Source organism: Antrostomus carolinensis, unplaced genomic scaffold, assembly GCF_000700745.2.
Source record: "Antrostomus carolinensis isolate BGI_N321 unplaced genomic scaffold, ASM70074v2 scaffold2344, whole genome shotgun sequence".
In the NCBI taxonomy this organism is placed as follows: domain Eukaryota; kingdom Metazoa; phylum Chordata; class Aves; order Caprimulgiformes; family Caprimulgidae; genus Antrostomus; species Antrostomus carolinensis.
In genome coordinates this window covers 1-19,179 of record NW_010309903.1, presented here as the reverse complement: position 1 = coordinate 19,179, position 19,179 = coordinate 1, and the positions used below count along the sequence as shown (strand labels likewise).

General features: G+C 38.7%; 1 protein-coding gene across 1 annotated transcript in view; it reads right to left on the bottom strand.

Annotated features, from left to right (window-relative positions):
- LOC104523582 (phospholipid-transporting ATPase IB) overlaps positions 1 to 18,655 on the bottom strand; it is a gene marked incomplete at both ends in the record, with an annotated part of 33,809 nt that extends 15,154 nt beyond the window's left edge. Inside the window, 11 exons of the mRNA XM_029084551.1 lie at positions 1,352 to 1,427; positions 2,738 to 2,782; positions 3,543 to 3,631; positions 6,216 to 6,293; positions 7,539 to 7,666; positions 10,139 to 10,304; positions 11,001 to 11,112; positions 12,158 to 12,285; positions 13,705 to 13,774; positions 16,711 to 16,784; positions 18,615 to 18,655. Of these exons, the coding sequence (XP_028940384.1) occupies positions 1,352 to 1,427; positions 2,738 to 2,782; positions 3,543 to 3,631; positions 6,216 to 6,293; positions 7,539 to 7,666; positions 10,139 to 10,304; positions 11,001 to 11,112; positions 12,158 to 12,285; positions 13,705 to 13,774; positions 16,711 to 16,784; positions 18,615 to 18,655 (1,007 nt within the window). The remainder of the gene's footprint in view (positions 1 to 1,351; positions 1,428 to 2,737; positions 2,783 to 3,542; positions 3,632 to 6,215; positions 6,294 to 7,538; positions 7,667 to 10,138; positions 10,305 to 11,000; positions 11,113 to 12,157; positions 12,286 to 13,704; positions 13,775 to 16,710; positions 16,785 to 18,614) is intronic.
- Positions 18,656 to 19,179: the final 524 nt, after the last annotated feature.

Sequence of the window (19,179 nt, the reverse complement as noted above, 5' to 3'; positions counted from 1 at the left end):
CAAAGTTAAGGAGTCACCTCAAGGCTAGATAAGAAATTCCATCTCTCAGCCCACGGGATACACGTTCCTTCTGCTGAGCCTATTAAAATGCACCAAAGTACTTTTCTGTATAGGTGCCTAAAGCAACAACCAGTGAGGAAGAACTCAAAAGCACTTTATCTGTAGCCTGCACCTAAACCAGTATCCTGCCATTCAGAATGTGTACCTGGAATCAGCAACTGCCATAAAATGTAACTGTAGGCATATATAAACAAACAGAACACAACAGAACAGGAGGAGGCAACCCAAATCATGGCTGCAAGTGATGTTCCCGTGCAGATGATTACGAAAGCCACGCAGGAAACCAGTACACTGTCCTGGCAAGGCCACCATCCTGAAGGTTAGAGCACAGGAGCCATCTTCAGGCTCTATTACCCTGAGGAATATGTAGTGGCATACAAAGTAATTAAATATTCCTTCAGCTATTCACATCTTGCTGCATTTCAACTTCTTAAGTACTGTAAAGCAAAACAGAAAACAAAGCTTTGCTACATGCAAACAGTATACTGTAACTATATTTTAGATGCTCATACTAAACTTAAGCAGCCCAGTTACAGAAGTTATACTGTCTAAGGAGAGCAATCAGCTAAAAGAGTGTGTCATTTGAGTTGGCACTTGTCAATGCCCAGATCCCCTACGGTGAGACAGCTTCTGCAGAACAGAAGGGTCATGTTTTTTTGCAAGTGACTTAAATTCTCTGGTGTCCAGTCAGACACTTCATAGCTGCCTGGTTTCTGACCAGGCAATGAACTGACAAACTCCTAAGGACTAGGTTCCTTTAGGACACAAACAGTTAGGCTAATATTACTAATGACTAAGTGTCAGGCTAAGCTTAAGCTTGCAATTAAGTCCTATCTCTTGCATCCTTTACACAACTGGGATTCCCAACATTTGCAGTATTTAAAGCAGGTCTCAACAGAACCACCTTGCAATGCTTTGGATTACTTTTAAAAAAGGTATTTTAGCAATATGGATATTTGAACACTCCAAGTAGTTTTTCTTTCAAAGAATTACAATTTCTACTATCATCTGCTACAAGACACTGTCTTCCACACACACACTCACATATATGAAGCTGGTTTATAGCTAGCTGGTACCCAAATCAATGTCACTGTTTCTTTAATTTAGTAGTAAGAGAAGAGGGCAGAAAGGGGTTGCAGGAGCTATTTTGTTTCCTTTTTCCCCACTCTGTGCTTGCATGACATACCCATAGAGCAGACTTGATCACACAAGTAGATTTGTTCAGCGTTCAATGCCAGAGAGGCCTAGAATAGGGCATTTAAGGGACATGATATTCAAGGAGTATACTTACATGGTCATTTTCAATGTTTTGCAGCAATCTTGGGTCATCGAATTCACACGATTCACTGGTGGAAGGAGGTAGCTGGCTGCAGGAGCAAGACAAGCATATTCAAACATAACAGTGGAAACATTTCCAATCTTACTACTTCATCTATTTCGTTGGAAAGTAAAGAAAAAACAAAGTACGATTCCACTGTCCTTGAAAGTATTGTGAAAAGATCATATGAGTAATGCACAATGTGCTGAAAATCAGCAACAAGACATCCAAGATGGTTATGCTTGAAAGTATATTTGAGGAGATTCAAGTGTCAACATACTTCCTAGGACAGATGTAGCATAAACAGCTTTTAAGTGTACTTGAAATACACTAATTTCAAGGTGACCTGCTTTTAAGATAGGTCAAAGATCAACATCCCCAAGCTTCCTTTCAAGTCAGCAAGTTTTGCTTCAGGTTAATCCCTGGAGGATTTTAAACCTGAGTACTCTGAATTAGTACCTGAAAAACTCCTCCACAGAACTGACTAGAAGAGAAGCGTACAAGGAAAGAAAGGATGGCAATGAAGAAAATGGCAACACATTGGAAGAAAGAGGCATTCATAGAAATAGCATCTCAGACGAAATAGCAACATATCATCCTATCACCTTCCTAAAACATGATCATAAAAATGAGACTGACCACTAGAGAAGACTAACTTAGTTCATCGGAAAGTGTCTAACAGCATTCAGTGTCTACCTGTTTCTTGAGTGGAGACTCACTTCTTACCTATATTTGCCAAAGCCACATCAATCCTCTCTGGCTCTTCCCTGCTTCCTGTTAATCTGAACATGCTACAGTGACACCTGCATAATTGTAGGTTTTCACTCCTTTCTGTAGAATGGGACAGACCCATCACTTCTATTCATTAAATCTCTGAAGAAAGAGGAGTGGTTCTCTTGACATGAGATGCTGCCAAGAGCTGCTAAGCTCTTTCCCAGCTTAATTATTAAAACACAGCATTTTAATAAAGAAGTTGCTTCTCTTCTCCTTGTCAGGTTTGAACTTAGTGATTGCAAAGAGTAACATTCAGTCTCTAGCTAGAGGTAAGATTACTGTAAACAAGGTTACTCTTAACTGGTGACTTGGTTGTCTGCAATTATAAATAAGCACTGCATTAGCATGCATCCAAGCCACCCCAGCCACTGCCTATCCCTCACTTCCCTACAGCCACCATCTCTCTATGCAGAAGAGAAGATCCATTACCACCCACCAGCTCTGCATTAGGCTCCTGCTAGAAGAGCATTTTACTCTAACACACTGCTTCCTTGGGCTTCTTCCAGTCACAAATTGGAAAGCAGTCTTTATATAGGTTGTCCCCATTCTACTATACAGAACACAAACATCTTTGAATACATTTACCTGAAGTCTTCTGATGAACGTTCTCTTTCCAGCTCGGGAAAGTGACTGAGGAGTAGAAAAATGAAAAAACAACATATTCCACTGTGCAAACCAAAAATAAGTAGAAGATTAAGATCAATGAGTCATCACACACAAATATATGCTGGAACCACAGGTTCAGCTGTTCATACATTTGAACCAAGTTTTCTGCCCTTTGAGGTATCTAATTTAGCTACCATGAACCTCAAAGGTTAACTTGCACAGAGATTTTAAGACTACCCAATTCAGACTAAGCAGAGACGAAGATTTAGTATTCAAGACTCAAAAGGCCAAGAGCTATGAAATACTGGCATGACTCAAAGGGATCCTCTTGACAGAAACAGAAAAAAAACAGTAAGAGGGTATCCCTCACATGCAGGGAATATTTAACTATACAACTAAAATTACAACTACATGGTGGTAATCAAATCCTGTTTCATCTGAAGAAGTCACAGAAACATGACTGACAACTGCTACCCTTGGACTGCATCTTCTTCCCTCTGGGAAGGCCAGAGGTTATTTAGCACTTCTGGTTTAGTTTAACTTACAATCAGGTAAGTTAGGAAGCAAGTAATTACTTCTCTTTACTTCATGTGAAGTACTTCCCAGGTCTCCATTTCATAAATTGTGTTGCAGGACATAAAGATGAAAACTATTAACTGAGACCACAAAATATACTAAAATACGAATTGAAGAACAGAATGTTCTAATCCTGTTCTGATACAGAAGTATGAACCATTAATAAGCACATATTAAGCTACAGAGCTTCTAAAAAAGTCATACCTACCCATATGTCACTCCAGCAATACTACATTTCTTGAAGTTCATTATATTGCACGTTAGAGTACCTGTTTTATCAGAAAACAGGTATTTTACCTGGAAAATAAAAAAGGTCTAATTTTCAGCTTGCAAAGTAACAAAACTCAAAGTGGAAAACAGGTTAAGTATCAGGAAAACTGTGGGAGACTAATGGCTCACATGTCACAGTACTGGCCAATGCAGGCTTATCACATAATCACAGAATGGTGGGGGTTGGAAAGGACTTGGAGATCATCTAGTCCAACCCCCCTGTCAAAGCAGGTTCCCTACAGCAAGTTACACAGGAAAGCGTCCAGGTGGGTTTTGAACATCTCCAGACATGGAGACTCCACAACCTCTCTGGGCAGCCTGTTCCAGTGCTCCGTCACCCTCACAGTAAAGAAGTTTTTCCTTAAGTTTGTCTGGAACTTTCGGTGTTCCAGTTTTTGCCCATTGCCTCTTGTCCTGTCACTGGCTATGACTGAAAAGAGCCCAGCCCCATCCATTTGGCACCCACACTTCAGATATTTATGGACATTTTTAAGATCCCCTCTCAGTCTTCTCTTCTCCAGGCTGAAGAGTACCAGCTCTCTCAGCTTCTCCTCATACGGGAGATTCTCTAGGCCCCTCATCATCTGTGGCCCTCCACTGGACTCTCTCTAGAAGATCCCTGTCTTTCTTGAACCGCAGAGCCCAGATTGATTACATCTTGGTTTGTCTTACTAAAGCTACAAGAAAATAATCAGTAAAGTTATCTAATGGCATAATTTCTTCTTTATTTCTAAATGCAGCAAGGTCCAAACAGAAGCTATCAACTACAAAAGCTCCAGTGTGGTCAATACTGATGTACTTGCTTGTGCTAGTTCAACACTCATATCTTTCAACTGTACTAACGTCAAACAGCAAGACTGGAAATTGTAAAACAAAGACACTAAAGATTGTTTAAGTATCATTACAATTTAACACACTGAATAAGTTTTGTGTTCCAGAGATCACCAGGAATTTGTCTGGGTTTTTTTCTTCCCCCTCTCCTTAAATAATACTATGCAAGAAATATTCTAAAGTCCAAGTGGTATTCTCCAGGTAAACATAAGATGCTTTTTCTGGTATCCAGTCATAAGCAGTCCTGAAGTGCAAGACACAGCCACAGTCAGCACTGCACAAGCTAATAATGGAAACCAGTGACTTTCAACCAGAACTTGGAGATAAACCCAACACAGCAACACAACTTCTTGGACCATTAGCAGACACGACTCCTACCTTCAGTAGGTCACAACAAACCAAAACTAATTGCAAGCTAGATCCCACAGTTTTACCTCTGCACCAGGTAAGATTTTTAAGTCACCAAGAGGTAGGAAGAGATGGTGCTAACATAGAAATTCACCAATTTGAAGATCAGAATATTTTGCCTAGAGTTACAAAAAGCTTTTTCTCAGTATTTGCAATTCAGTTCAAGTCAGTACGCTACACTACTGGTTAAGTGATCCTTTAGCTGGACACTACACTACTGGTTAAGTGATCCTTTAGCTGGACACTACGCTGCTTCTGAATACAGCATTGACTATTAACTTGCTCAGGCTCCATTTCCAAAGGGGGTACCTAAACACCTACGGGACTTCAAGTCATTAATAATTCCAGAATATAACAATTTTAAAATGCACCCATGAACAAGTAATACAATTTGTGAATCCAAAAGTTCAGTCTAGTTACATAGAATCACTAGTAAGCCATTTCTGAAAACAATATATGGACCAACAACATACATTATACCATATAACAGTTTACTTCAGACAAAAACACTAACATAATTTAGAGGTTGGTAACTTCACAGCAAAGTAATTTAAATACAAATCAAATTTTAAATAGTCCTAAGGAATATGCCTACTAGATCAAGCAGAGAGAATATTAACTATCACCCTGTCAAGCAGAACACAATTATGTATTTTACATACATAAACATTGTTTCCAACACTAAATTAATACAAATTATGAAATTAATGTGGTTCAGTTATATACCTATGGCTTTGGTGGTCAAGGGAAAAAAAACTATGATTTCTCAGTGGTACTACAAAATTCCAATGGCAAAGTTGTGTTTTTCAGTAACCTTGTTTTGGGAAGCCCTTCCAGTTTGAAAAAATCTAATTTGCAGAATTCATATTAAAAAAATCTCTTACAACAACTACAAGTTAACATACAGTTATCTTTAACTGAAAAGAAAATGGAAATGCTTGAAGGAACATAATCTAAATTCAGAATAGAACTGCATTTTTTTGACTTGCATTTCCTGTGAGGTGGTCAGAAACATGAAGAACTAAGAACACAGGCTGAGGCTGTTGGCCTGCTTTTCAGCCAAGTTGTGTACACTACATTCTGTTCTGGTGTACACAGTCACAACCACAGAGCATCTCTTTAATACCCTTGAGGAAAAAGTCAGTTTAGAATATTAGAAAGATTTCATTCCAAGGCTTAAATCTGCCTATATGACCTCAAATTTAACCCTGCAATACCTCATTATTTACTTGCAAGACTTGGACTAATGAAAGATGTCCCATTAACCCGAGCCATGGAGCAAAAGAATAAAGCAGATCTGTACAGCATGCTCTCATACTTTATCTTCCCAGAATGTATCACAAACATGACACTTAAGAAAATGTTGTCTTACCTGCCCAAGTTCCTCATTAAGGTTTGATGTTCTGGCCATTGCAGGTGTATCTGTTTCAGGATAATACATATCTATGTCCTGAAATGAGAGCAAAATTAGACCTATGCTATGCAAATTAAACAGTGAAGTCTCCAGTCTTCTTTCAGTCAGTTCCAATTTGGCTTGATTAACTTCACTCTGTTGGCAGAGGTTCTGAAGGCCTGAGAGACAAACAGTATCACAGGCTGAATAGGGGTGCCCCCCTTCCAAAGAATACCTCCATACTACATGTACATGAGAAAAGCCAAATTAAATTATAGGTAATTACCATTTTCTTCACTGCATCTCTAGTTTAAGAATTTAGTACGGTAGGAAGAAGTTCTAACAGACATTAGCCATGCTAATCATAGGTCTTCAGTTACAACAATGTAATTTACTCTAGGCACATCCATCACTGAAGAGACAATTTAAATGACTGAAATCAACTGGTATTACTACATTTAATTGGGAGGGTAAGCAAAACAGCTGCTACATGAACCAAAGCAATTTCTCAGCATCTCCAATACATTATAAGCAGCTCATAGAACAGACATGTTAGACCTTATTTACTATTTCAGAGGAACCACTACAACCTTATTGAAAGTCCAAGGACTAATGCATACTAAGAGAGTATTCCTTTTGTTTCCTTCAGCTTAAGAGACAGAGACATCACTACAGTATTTTTGGTCCAACTGAAGAGAAACACACTTTGAAGTCAAAGCTTGCCTGAACAAAGGGATCACTGATTTGTTGCATGCGGCACCACCAACTCATCTCCTTACAGAAATAATACAATTCATACCAGAGGTGACCTTAAGGTCAACCTCAGGATTTAAAAAAAAAAAAATACACACCACAAAAAAAAACCCCAAAGGCCCACCAACCAAAAAACCCCACACTCCCAAACAAGTCTAGTTTTTCCCTCTGCTGTAGCTGAGAGAAGCTATAAGGTACTGAGTTTTCAAAAGGTATTTACTGAACATGAGTCAGCTGAGAGACCTCCTTCAACCAAAAGAGCTGAGCCTTCCCTCTCACCCTTAAAGCCTAAGATACACAAGAGCAATCATTTGCACAGGGGATCTTATTACAACATATTTTAATTTCCTGTGGAACACAGAACTCATACAGAATAAATCCTCTTAACTTCTCCCTGCCTTTCCCAGAAATTGCATTGTAAAAGTCATCAGAAAATCCGGTAAAGATTTCAGGGTGGATTTTTTTCTGTTGTGGGCTTGTTGTTTTTTGTTTTTTTTTTTAATGTCACTTTCCAAAACTGATGTTAATAAATTTATTCTTGTGACTTACCCAATTTATAAAAAGAGCCTGAGTAAACTTGACAACTTCCAATGTCACCAGAAGACTGATAGGAATAAGGTTGTTGTACAAGATTATAAATGTCAGCAGATTGTATCCAAAGTTGACAGACAGCATTTCTGTGGACCACAAGACATAAGACATCAACAGACAGAAGGCAGAAGTCTGAGTGGTACAGTATAGGGGCAGTTATCTTTCTACAGCTGAAGATCAGATTTCGTAGTGTTAAAATAATCAGCAAGTGTGTTGAGGCCTTGCATAAGGGCCTTCATATTAATTTCAACAGTACATATATAAAACACTCACAGAACATATGCCTGGATGCTCAGCATATTATGTCAGGTGAAGGGCAAGACTGGTGAGGCTATATATTAGAGAAGAGAACACTTTCTGAATTTTTGCTAAACAGATGGTGAGAAGCACGATATTCTACGTTATAACCCAAATTTAGAGATTTATCTGATATGTCATCTGCCCCAACTGAGAGCCACCAATATCACTAGTAATATAAGCTTACCTTTCAGAAAGTACCTGCTTTTCTCAGTGGAGTTAAAAACCCCCCAAAATAGACTAAAATTTGTTACACTAAGAAAGTAATCTAAGAAAAGTTGACTATTAAACAGACACCTAGTAAATGACTGAAAGCATCCTGCTTAGGCCAAAGAGGTGGGCATCAGAAGAGTAGGACGTCAGGCTGAATGAGGCTCTGAGCAACCTGATTTAGCTGAAGATGTTTCTGCTCACTGCAGGGGGGATGGACTAGATGACCTGTAAAGGTCCCTTCCAACCCAAACCGTTCTATGATTCTATAAGAGCTATTATTAATGGTGACAACATTGGGCAAGTTGCCCAAATAAATCTGCTAGCACGAATGGTCTTGAAGGGAAGGGGAAGCATTTACAGACAGCAGGCAGGAATGGATAAGGCTCAGTGGAGACACAGGATAAAGGCTCCTGTTCATGGTGCTGCCCACCATGATGAACATCCAAAGTCTCAGTGGTGTTCTGTTCTTCACTCTCCTTGAAGCTTAGGGAGGCACTTCAGTCAGGATGCAGAGCACTCAGCACAACAGGGTCACAAGCCCACGCTGAAGGGTTTTCAGTGTTAGAAAAGTTGATAGGAAGGCAAGAGAACAAACTAGTAGGAAACAGAAGCCAGAGAAAGCTGCTGAAACCTAATGAAGATCAGAGCAAGACTTGAAGTTTGGACTCAGGCACCTCCAGGTGCAAGTACACATTAATTCCAGCGTCTTTGATTCATTTACAGAAAGAGTAGAAGCACATTTGATAGGGAAAGGCTTTTTACAATACAATCTTTATAGAAATCAAGACATTTAACTAAAATTTAACACCTACCTGCCGAGCCTGAAAAAGTGCCTTTCCCATGTGTGGCAGAGTGATAGAAATTGTGCATTCAATTTACAAAAAAGCATCTACACAGGCTGCTGTGTTATCTTCAAACTGACAGGTTGTGTTTTATATTAGCACAAGTTCAAGAGCTTATTCCATTCATCTTTTTAATATTACTTCCATCACTGGAAGGCACAAATTTAAACTGCTTCATTAAGAAGCAGGGGGAGGGTGGGGAAGAAACTTTGAAAGTTGCTGATACAGTTACTAGAAGACAATACAACTACCAAAAACCAGAGTCAGATATGAGGCACTTTCGTGCTCTTCCTATATGCATTTTTTTCCCCATTACTATCACAATTGCAGTTCTCAAACTGCAGAACATACCCTTTGCCATCTGTTTTGCAATCACCAGCAGAAAAGCCATTTGCAGATTATTAGAATTGTTTTCAGATCTGCATCACTGTGTTTGTAACAGCACATTTTATAGCTAGCTAATGCAATCATCTCAAGTCAGAAGTCTGGGGGAGCAATTTAGCTCATCTTTAAGTGTTTGCATAAGGCCCATCATTGATAACTGAATTAGTAAAATCAAGGAGCATGAATGAAATCAAATAAAACCCTTTAATAAGCATGCTAAGATCAGTTTTCTCATTACAAAATAACAGAAGTCAGTAGTCAAAAAAATGAAATATTATCCAATAAATACAAAATTGTAACATTTAGCATTTAACAGTTTTCTCTACAATGACAGCAGATCAGCATTTCTGACTGAAAAACAGCTGAAGAAATCCTTTTCTTCTGTACATAACCACAAAGTTGAAGTCAGTACCATCAGAATGATACCTGCTATTCTGCAGTCAAGTAGTCAGGCCAAGGCTGCACTGCATGACCTGTTCTGAAAACAAGTTTGTGCACAGCATATCCAGAGCTGAAAAAACTTGAACACCAAATACCCAAGAACAACTTGTGTTATGAGTTTCTTCCTTACTCCCTGAGTGGTAGCCCAGTGATATTTACCTAACCTTTAGAAGGTTTTATTAACAGAAGCCTCACTGGCAAATGAAATTATGCCAGACCATTGTAAAAAAAAAAAAGTATTGGGCCATCAAAAGTTAGAGACAGGCTTTGTTTCTTGTGTTCCTTTCTTTGTTTCTTATTTTATGTATTCACTTAACAAACATAAGAGCCTGGCTGGCCCTACAGCCCGATGCATCCCTAGCACATTGCCTGCGTACTCACCATTGGAGCCAAGGTACCAGACGACTTCACCGTGTGTTCTGTTCCATAATAAGGCACCTACAGAACTCACAAGGGCCATCACCAGGAGAATACAGAACAAAACTAGGATCTGCACGTTAGTCACTTTCTCCACATTTGATCTCTTCAGAGGTGCTTTGGTTGAATTCTGAACAGCAGCAGGAGAAAAAACAGTCTGGCAATGGCTTATGCAAGAGGAAACTGCAAAGACAAACTCAGTCTCTTTTTAGAGTCCATTACAGAACTTGCTACTTCAAGCCTATTTAGCTCAATATTGTATGCAAAGCTCAACAAGGTAGTAGCAGAAGCCAATACTCCTAGTGACTCCAAAACTGACAGGAGAATGGAGTATGAGAACCATGCAGTTCTACAGACTTAGTACTCTCATCTCCTGTCTGTCCATGCCACTGACAGTCAGTAAAGGTGAGCAACACATACACATTGCTGGTGTCTCCAGGCCCTCCCTGCCATTGAGGCAATACACAGACTGTAGTCTTAACCTAATTATCTCCAAGTGTTAAAGTTATAGGTGGTCATTATCACCTCCTCAGCTGTTAAACCTCAGTTTTACACGTTGTCCAGCTATCAGACAAATTAAGATAAAATACAGCTAGTTTTGCTTACATATTGAAGTGTTTTAGACAAATACCTCAGCAAGTGTTTAAACATGTGCACATGCAAACTCAAGTACAACAGTATCCTTGTATTCCTCAAAGCCTCCAGGTCTTAAACAGCTACAATGAGTCAAAATATTTCATAAACTTAAGTTCAAAAGACAAGCAGAATACAGGAAAGATGACCAGCTTCTATCAGAACATGCTCTAGATCTCCTTAAAAACTTTACCTGCATGAGTTTTGTATCATGTCCTGTATATACAACAATACCCAAGACCCATTGAGTATTTCTCAGTTGTGCACCTCTTAGCAAGATCTGGTCTGGACCAACAGGAACTGGGCTGCAAAGCAAGAAGTAGGTATATCTCTCAATTCTTGATAACGCTTTAGAAAAGTAATTCTCCTTTCAGCCTTAATCCTCCCTCAAAAAAACCCCAAAAAATCCCCGCAAAACAACAAACAAAAAAAGGAAGAAAGTAACATAATGAACTTACATTGTCCACACAACTCAAGAGAGCACTGAAACCCGTGTCAGTCTAATGTCTGCTCAAGCATGGTAGGGCAAAGATGATACAAGGGAGCTGTTCTAATTACTCAAAACTTGAGAATTCATGTGTCAGTCAAGCCTACTCTGCATTTTACCTTGGCTCATATGTTCTCTCATACCAAGGACAGAAACCTCACACTTGCAAACAGACCATCCATCCCAAGCACAGTATAACCTCACATACACCATTCAACAAACATTTTAGGAAAACTGTATTACCCACGTGATTTTCAAGCGGGATGGAAGCAATAACCGTCTATTCTTGCACCTGTCACTATTCAGATGAGTTGCCCAAGGAAAGCAGATTTTATGCAGGAAAACAGGTACAGCAAGATAAAACCTGTATGTTCCTACTGACCTTCCAAGTTCTACAAATTCAAGTACTAAAACTAAAGTTCTTTTCTTCCGAGAGTTGAAACAGATAAAAGTCACACTGATAAAGACATCAGATTCTGTGATTACTTTTCTCTATTGATCTGAACTTGGTGCAGGTTGAAAGGGAAAGCTTTCCCATTTCCTCTGCATATCTCCTGTAACAAGAAGGCCCTAAAAACCCCAGTGTTTATTCCCCTACTCTTCCTTCTGTTTAGGTGTTACTTTTGACTAAAAAAAAAATCCTATGATTCCAAAGAAATCAACTCTTCCATAACAAGCAGAAGACTCCATAGGAAGACAGACCTATGTCATCTTATACTGGTAGATGCTCTGATTGACAGCTTTTAATTATTATCCTCCTCTTCCCCAGCAAAAACATGCCTATGCTCAGTGTTGCAGACTAAAAGCACACAGGACATTTCTCCTAACCAAACAAATATATGGCTTTTTTGTGAAGTCAATACCTTTGACCATCTAAGCGCAAGTTTCCAGTGAAGTCATAAAGATGACGGTTGGGTCCTTCACATTCTATCCTTCCAGATATCTTCATCAATTCCTCTCTTGACTGGAGACTAGCAGTTTGAGACAATCCCTACAGAGACCAATGCAAAGGACATTCTTGTCAGATGTTATTAGAAGGCAACCCAGGTGCTTTCTTTCAACATTTAAGATATCAAAAGTAATTAAATGTGTGGAGATTTTCTGCCTGGTTTGTTGGTGGGGTTTTTTTGTTTGTTTGTGTTTTGTTTTTAATGAGTATTCACTAACTCTTTCCTGCAAGGAAGATTCATTATGTACACATGCAATGATGGTTATACCGGACTGGTTTAAATCCCTCTACATAAGAAAGCCGTATTACCTACATGATCTCTCTGTAACCAAGAGGAAAGTCTCATACACAAAGTTGCACGTGGGCAGAATGAAGTAGGAGACAAGTAGTATAAACAGGCTTTTCTCTCAAAATATAGCTCCACTGATGTCACTGCTGCTAAATATAACCATTCTTAAGTGTAGTCTCTCTTGGGTCACTGCAGCCATCATCCTCTGATCCTACTCAAGGTCTGTTATCAACCGATCATGCAACTGTACCCTAACACATTGCTACTCCATCCCAGAGCACACACACAACACCCCATTGCCTTTCATATCTATGAACACCTATGAACACTTGGATAAGAGTGATCCATTTAGCATTCCTTTTGCCAGATTCTGACCGCAGTGCTGCAAGCCAGAACAAGGCTTAGAAGGCTCCACAATGTTATTTTTGTATGTTAAGTGTGTCCTGAAGCAAAGAAAACCTGACTGGAACTCAAGATCAGATCTATTGGGCTGACCCAGGACAGTAAGTCACATTTCTACAAAGGTAATAAACAAGCAGCAAAAGTACAGCTTTTTAAAAACAAATAATCTGCATTTCAAAATCCTAATCCTAATTCACTTTTTGTAATGAAAGAGGGTGAAGATTCTGAACTATTTCTAAACACCATAATCAACAGTATTGCTTCAACAAAACTAGAAATATTGAAATAGATTCTACTGCTCACCACAAAGAGAACGAGTTAACTAGAACATATGAAAGTTCCTTCTGAGCACTCCAGAGAGGCAGAAGCAGCAGACAAACTGGTATTTGTGGCAACAGCACGTTCAGCTCATCACCAGAACAGCTGCTTTTTTGTATGTGGTTTTTGTTTTAAATACAACACTTCAATTCCACTTACTGAACCTTCAGCAATACACAGCCAAGGTCTGCAAGTCTGTCTGATTTGCATTTGTGGCCTTATAATGCTTCCTCCAGATTAGTTCCTTACACTTGCACATGAAGCATTATTGCTTGGGTTTGTATCTGTTGAAAAAAAGGCTAAAGCCACTTGGGGAGATATGTGGGGGTTTGTTTTTTTTTTAAAAAAAAAGTACTTGTATTGTATTGCTGTCATGCAAGCCAGACTCTACTTTGCAGCTAATATTAGATACCTAAAAGGAAAAAAAAAAGATGAAATTCAGGGTTTTTTACCTGTCGTATTTTAAGATTCGTCTCCCCATCAAGATTAGCTGTTTCAATATAGCACATGGCTTGTGGTTCACTGTAAGGGGCATAAGATTTTAAATATTAAAACTCAGTACTTATTGTATACTAATTTTGTACTGAAATGGTCCACAATACACTTCAGTACACTGCAGAAGACACACCCATATTGGTGATATATGACCATGAAATAACCAGCTGAAAAGTACACATTTTACAGAGATGTCTTTGGATATGAACACCCTCATACAACAAATTATAAAGAAAGACAAGTCTAAATCAGAAGGTTAATAAGAGTTTAACAAGTCATGATAAGCTTAGATGCCCAAATCGGACTACTTCACATTGCAATCCATAAAATTGCTTCAGATTGCATGTGCTATAGATAATTTAAGTATTAAATAATGTAAAAAGGGGATGTGTTTGGATGAAGAGGGTAGTGCTCTCTGCTATTGAGCTCCATCTGTGAACTGCGCACACAAAAGGTCACGGCCTAGCTGAGGGACTTCAGAAGGTCTTGGGGCATCTGAAGTCACTGCTTATCAGTTTGGGGTTTTTTCTGAGAATCAGAAAAAGGTACAGTAAGATTGAAACTGAGAGCTGTGATCTGCATCTTCCAGAGATGCTTTTGCCCTTCACAACAGGGGAAGGGGAAAGAAATTCTTCCTCACAGATCCATTAGTCAAGCTCTTATCTACACCTAACATGTAGAAGCTCTGCTTAGGTAGCACCTATGATAAGGAAGGGTACTTCCATCACGTATCTCTTCCTGATATGTCCCTTAAGATTTAAAACCTCTGTATGGCACCACCAAAACTTCCCCCCCCCCTAACTGTCTTCTCAGGCTGCTAAGGAGTATCAGTTTCCCATCTGGACTCAAGACATGAGCTTCTTCAGCTTATTACTTCTCACACTCTTTGAGATGTTGCTATTTCTTTTCAAAAGTGACCAGTTGCTTGAACAGCAAATGTACTTAATCATCAGGAGAGTCAGTAATAAAGGCTCCTTGGGACAAAAATTGTTAAGAAACAGAAGTACATTCATAACACAGTAAGAAGCTAGATTTCTCTTCAGATAATTTTTCTTTTTTTTTTTTTTAAAAAAAAGGGTTCAGATTCTGTTCTGTGTCTCCTCCTATATGAGCAACCTGAATCCAAACCTAAGAAAGCGATAAATTAAGTCCAGCTTGATTCCAATTTTACTTCTGTCACAAACACCTTATCTACTACAACTGGAGTGGTTAACTCAGGAGGGAGCCGTCTTACAATATAATTCCTCTCATTTCCACAGAAATGTGGAAGTGTTTCCATACAAAGTTGTGTTTGGTTTAAAATCTTTTTTCCTTCATGTAAATTTATCCTCTATGTAAAATTCATCTGATGTCACCTTTCTTCTATGGGGGAAAAGAAAAGATTCAAGATAAAAACAACTGTTTAGTTCACCTCTGATAGTCAGCTCAGACACAGAAAATCAACACATACAAGCAAGAGACACCACCCCTTCATAGCATGCAAAGCTTTCTGGTGAACTGAGGACACTTAGTGTTGTCATTTAAAAGAACCATGGGAATAATACCAATTGTAAAGCAGAACTGCCATAGAAATTGCTATTTACTCCAAGCAAAGCTTCTCCCAAATCAGCATACTTTGGGTTAAATTCTCCAGTTATGTAATTATGAATGACAGCAGGTTAGTGGGATAATGCAGAACAAAAAGCTGACCCATGCAATTTAAGAAATAAATGAGTTTTTTAGTATAATACATTAGAGGATAAGTTCAAATAGAACAAATATTCCTCAATGCTGAAACAGCAAGTTACTGATGTCAAAGTGTAGCCTAACTGCATATTAAGATTGACAACTGCTTATTTAACATGTGGGGTTTAACTGCTTATTTAAAATGTAGGGTTTGCTTCAAAAAAATAAAATACTGTATATAATGGAATTAAGATACCACTATCCTTGATCATCTGACAGTTCAAAAAGGCTGAGCTTCCACATACTGCTTTCAAAAAAATGAAATCTCACAGGAATAGCACAGAAAAGGACAGAGCAGGAAATGCAGTAGCTTGAAACACAAGTTCCCTTAGAAGTTAGGTCATCTAAGAGAACTCCAGGTCACCTGGAGACCAGAGTAACCTGCATTCACTGTTGAAAAGCATGCAGACAGAAGGAAATTATGGAGAAGAGCAAGATGTCATAAGGTTTGACTATTAGAAAAAAAAAAAGCATGTTCAAGAACAGGAACTGCATTGTTTTCTCTTGTTTAAATCACACCTAAGTGGACAGTGGTCTTGATTTGGCCTCAAGTTGTCCAACATAATATAGGATCTAGATTAGCAGCCAAGTACCACTCAAATGCTTTTAGGAACTAGCAACAAAGCTTTGGCTGCCAGTAGAGTGTAAAGAAGTTGCCCTATATTTCACAAAGAAAAATGAGCAGGACTCAACAGTTTACTGTTGCTGCCATGCTAGGAATGGGCTGTACATGCACTGTATCAAAGACTAGGAGTAAACAAATGAAGTCCAAAAGCTTATTTTACATACTAGTTATTAGATGCTAGCTGCACTAGCCATTTAAAATTACCATTTAAAAGGGAAGTCTTTCCTAAAGAGTAGGAAAATGCTGGGAACTCAGTGGAATTAATTGGAAGAAAACTTAAGCTTTCTGAACTAAATGGAGGGATTCTCAGAAGGCCATAGAGCAACTGACTGCATGAAGCTTGTGTAACAGACCTTAAGTCTTCCAACAAACTCCATGATACATGTCATGAATTACAGATACATAATACTATGAAGTCTTGAAGTCTTCTTTCTTAAGAAAATAACACATGAATCATTGGCTAGTAAAATATCATTTTGACATTGTTGAAACTTAGATGTGGAGAAGAATTACTGCCATCTGATGTCTGTTTTTATTAAGAGCAAATACAGAGTTGAGAGTCCTCTGCACCTCAGTTCATCAGACACATCATTTCCACACCCATTCAGGATACCTGGAAGATACAATGATCATGTCTGCTGGAAGATGTTGCCCATTGGTGACCTTCACAATATCTCCTACTGCTACCTGTTGAATCAGGGGCAGGAGTACAGTAGCATGGAAAAGAAAAACAAACAGTTTGCTTATCTAGAATGTTAGTTTGTTATTTTCTTTCACCCAGTAAAAAGAACAGCATCATGCAAAGAACAGCTAGAGATAGTGTTTCTGAAAGTCAGTACTTTTCACTGCAAGTTTGGAAGTATCAAAGCCTTTCCTTCTCTGAATACAAAGTAAACAATTCTCTATTAAAAAAATAGACATACTCAATTGGAAACTGTGACCTTCATGGCTTACACTTAGTAAAAATTTTCTATAATCCTGTCATTATCCAAATTTAGGGTTTTTTTCCTTTAGTCTTATTTAACCTAGAGAAAGGTTTTTTGTTAGTAAAAAAAGTTATCTTTAAATTTTACCTTCCTCAAATACCAAGAGTTTCTCCTATTCCTTCTCCATATTACTTACCTACCCAGTCATCACTACCCTTTTCCCTTAGACTTCTTTAGGTGCACTGCTTGTACTAGTCACTAGGCAAGGAGTATGATCTCTACAGATAGATAATATCAACCAGTTCTTCCCCGACATCTCCCTATAGTCACTTTAGATGGGAAAAGTCCTAATTTCTGGAATAATGAAGACCTAAGTTTCTGGCACCTTTAATGGGAGTCACACATGCATGGGACTTTCATTCCAAGAAGGACCAAGTGTCACTCTAAAAACAGTAAGCCCTGCTTTCCTGATGACTATCAGACTGCTTAGCACCAATGCACTCCTGAGAGTTTGAAACAGCCTTGAAATATTTTTAACATATTAATTAATAAAAATTGAAACAGGCATGTTTGAACAGGTAGATTCATTAGTCTTACTCTGATCCCACTGAAAACAAGTTCCCTACCAATTTCAGCACAAAAAAGATCAGAAGTCTGCCTTATAAAGTAAAGCAAGGTGGATAGTACAGAACTGTTATTCCCTAACAGTAAATGCAAGCCTGGACAATATGCAGATGCAGATACAGGTCAATTCAAGAAGTGCTTAAGGGTATAAGAAAACCAGATTCCTGGTTCAGTTTTAAATATCTTTTACTTCAGTGTCTTCGCTACAAATAGGACATGGAACAGCACAAACAGGCATCAGCACTAGCCATGAGAATCCCTGGCAATGTTTAGTTTTTTTTATAGCCTAACACTTCAGCAGGATTGCTTTTAGGCCTTTTGAGGCAAGTCTCATTTCCCAGAGGTTTTAGGAGGGTGTACTTTTTCCTCATTCATTAGTTAAAAGGGCTAATTTTGTCCTTAAAAAGGCATTAAAAGTCATGACTAGATCAATACATCCTGAGGGATTCTAGCAAGTTCTAGAAATAAAGCTCACCAGGTCCTGGCAAAGGGCTTCACAGAACATGAGTCCCAAATGCCAGAGATAGCAGCAGGACTCGAGTTCCTTACTTGAGCAAATAGCTTACTAATTAGCCTCAAAACCCAAGAACTTTTTAGCATAGGTACCAAAGTAAGTCTCTGTTTGACTTTCAGGGGAGGTACAGAAATGCAGTGAAAGTTACTCTTCTAGATATGGACTGAAAACAAAATACTGTTTACACCCTGGAGCACAGTAACCATCCAAGCAAGAACACTTACAACAGTTCACTACCATTTGACAGAAACATAGTACTTGCATTTAAAGATGGGTTCTCAACTGCCTCTCTTGGGGCTATTTTCACTATTGCAACAGAAAGGATCCCTCCCACCCCAAGTCACAGGGAATTCTCACATAGTGTGCATTAACTTTAGACCTTCAAATTTATTCCAGCAAAAGTAGTTCTTTGAACACCTTCTTCCATTCCCTCCCATCACCAATTTTATTTACCTCTTTCCACATAATGTTTTGCCACATGCCATTTCTTAGAACTGGAAGGAAAGTTTAAAATTAGATTAGAATAAATACTCAAGATTGGACAAATTTCAAAATAAATGTATTGAACATCTATGATGAGAACTATCACACACATCAGAAAAGTACTTTTCAGAAGCTGTGACCACACTGTTGTCCACAGCTGTAGGCATCCAAGAAAGAAGAAGAATCTGACCTTAGTGTTTATATTATCATTTTTATCACCTGCTAGACAACAGTTGTGGCCGGTTTCTTCTTGGTATCATTTCATATTAACACACAAATGGGTAGTATTGTCATTTGTCTGGGAATTGACCTTCCTTAAAACAAAGGGCATTATTGCCCACTGTTGATAACAGAAAGCAAGAAAGCATCTTTGCTCTATGTATGACTTAACCAGCAGATTTTTCTCTTCTTACCTTTTTCCTTGCAGTTTATTCATTATGTTTTGATTCTGACACATCCAACTTCACTACTGTGTTGGGGTGGGGGGTGAGTGGGCAGGTGGGGTTTGGCAGTGGGGGAAGGGCCACCTTGTGAG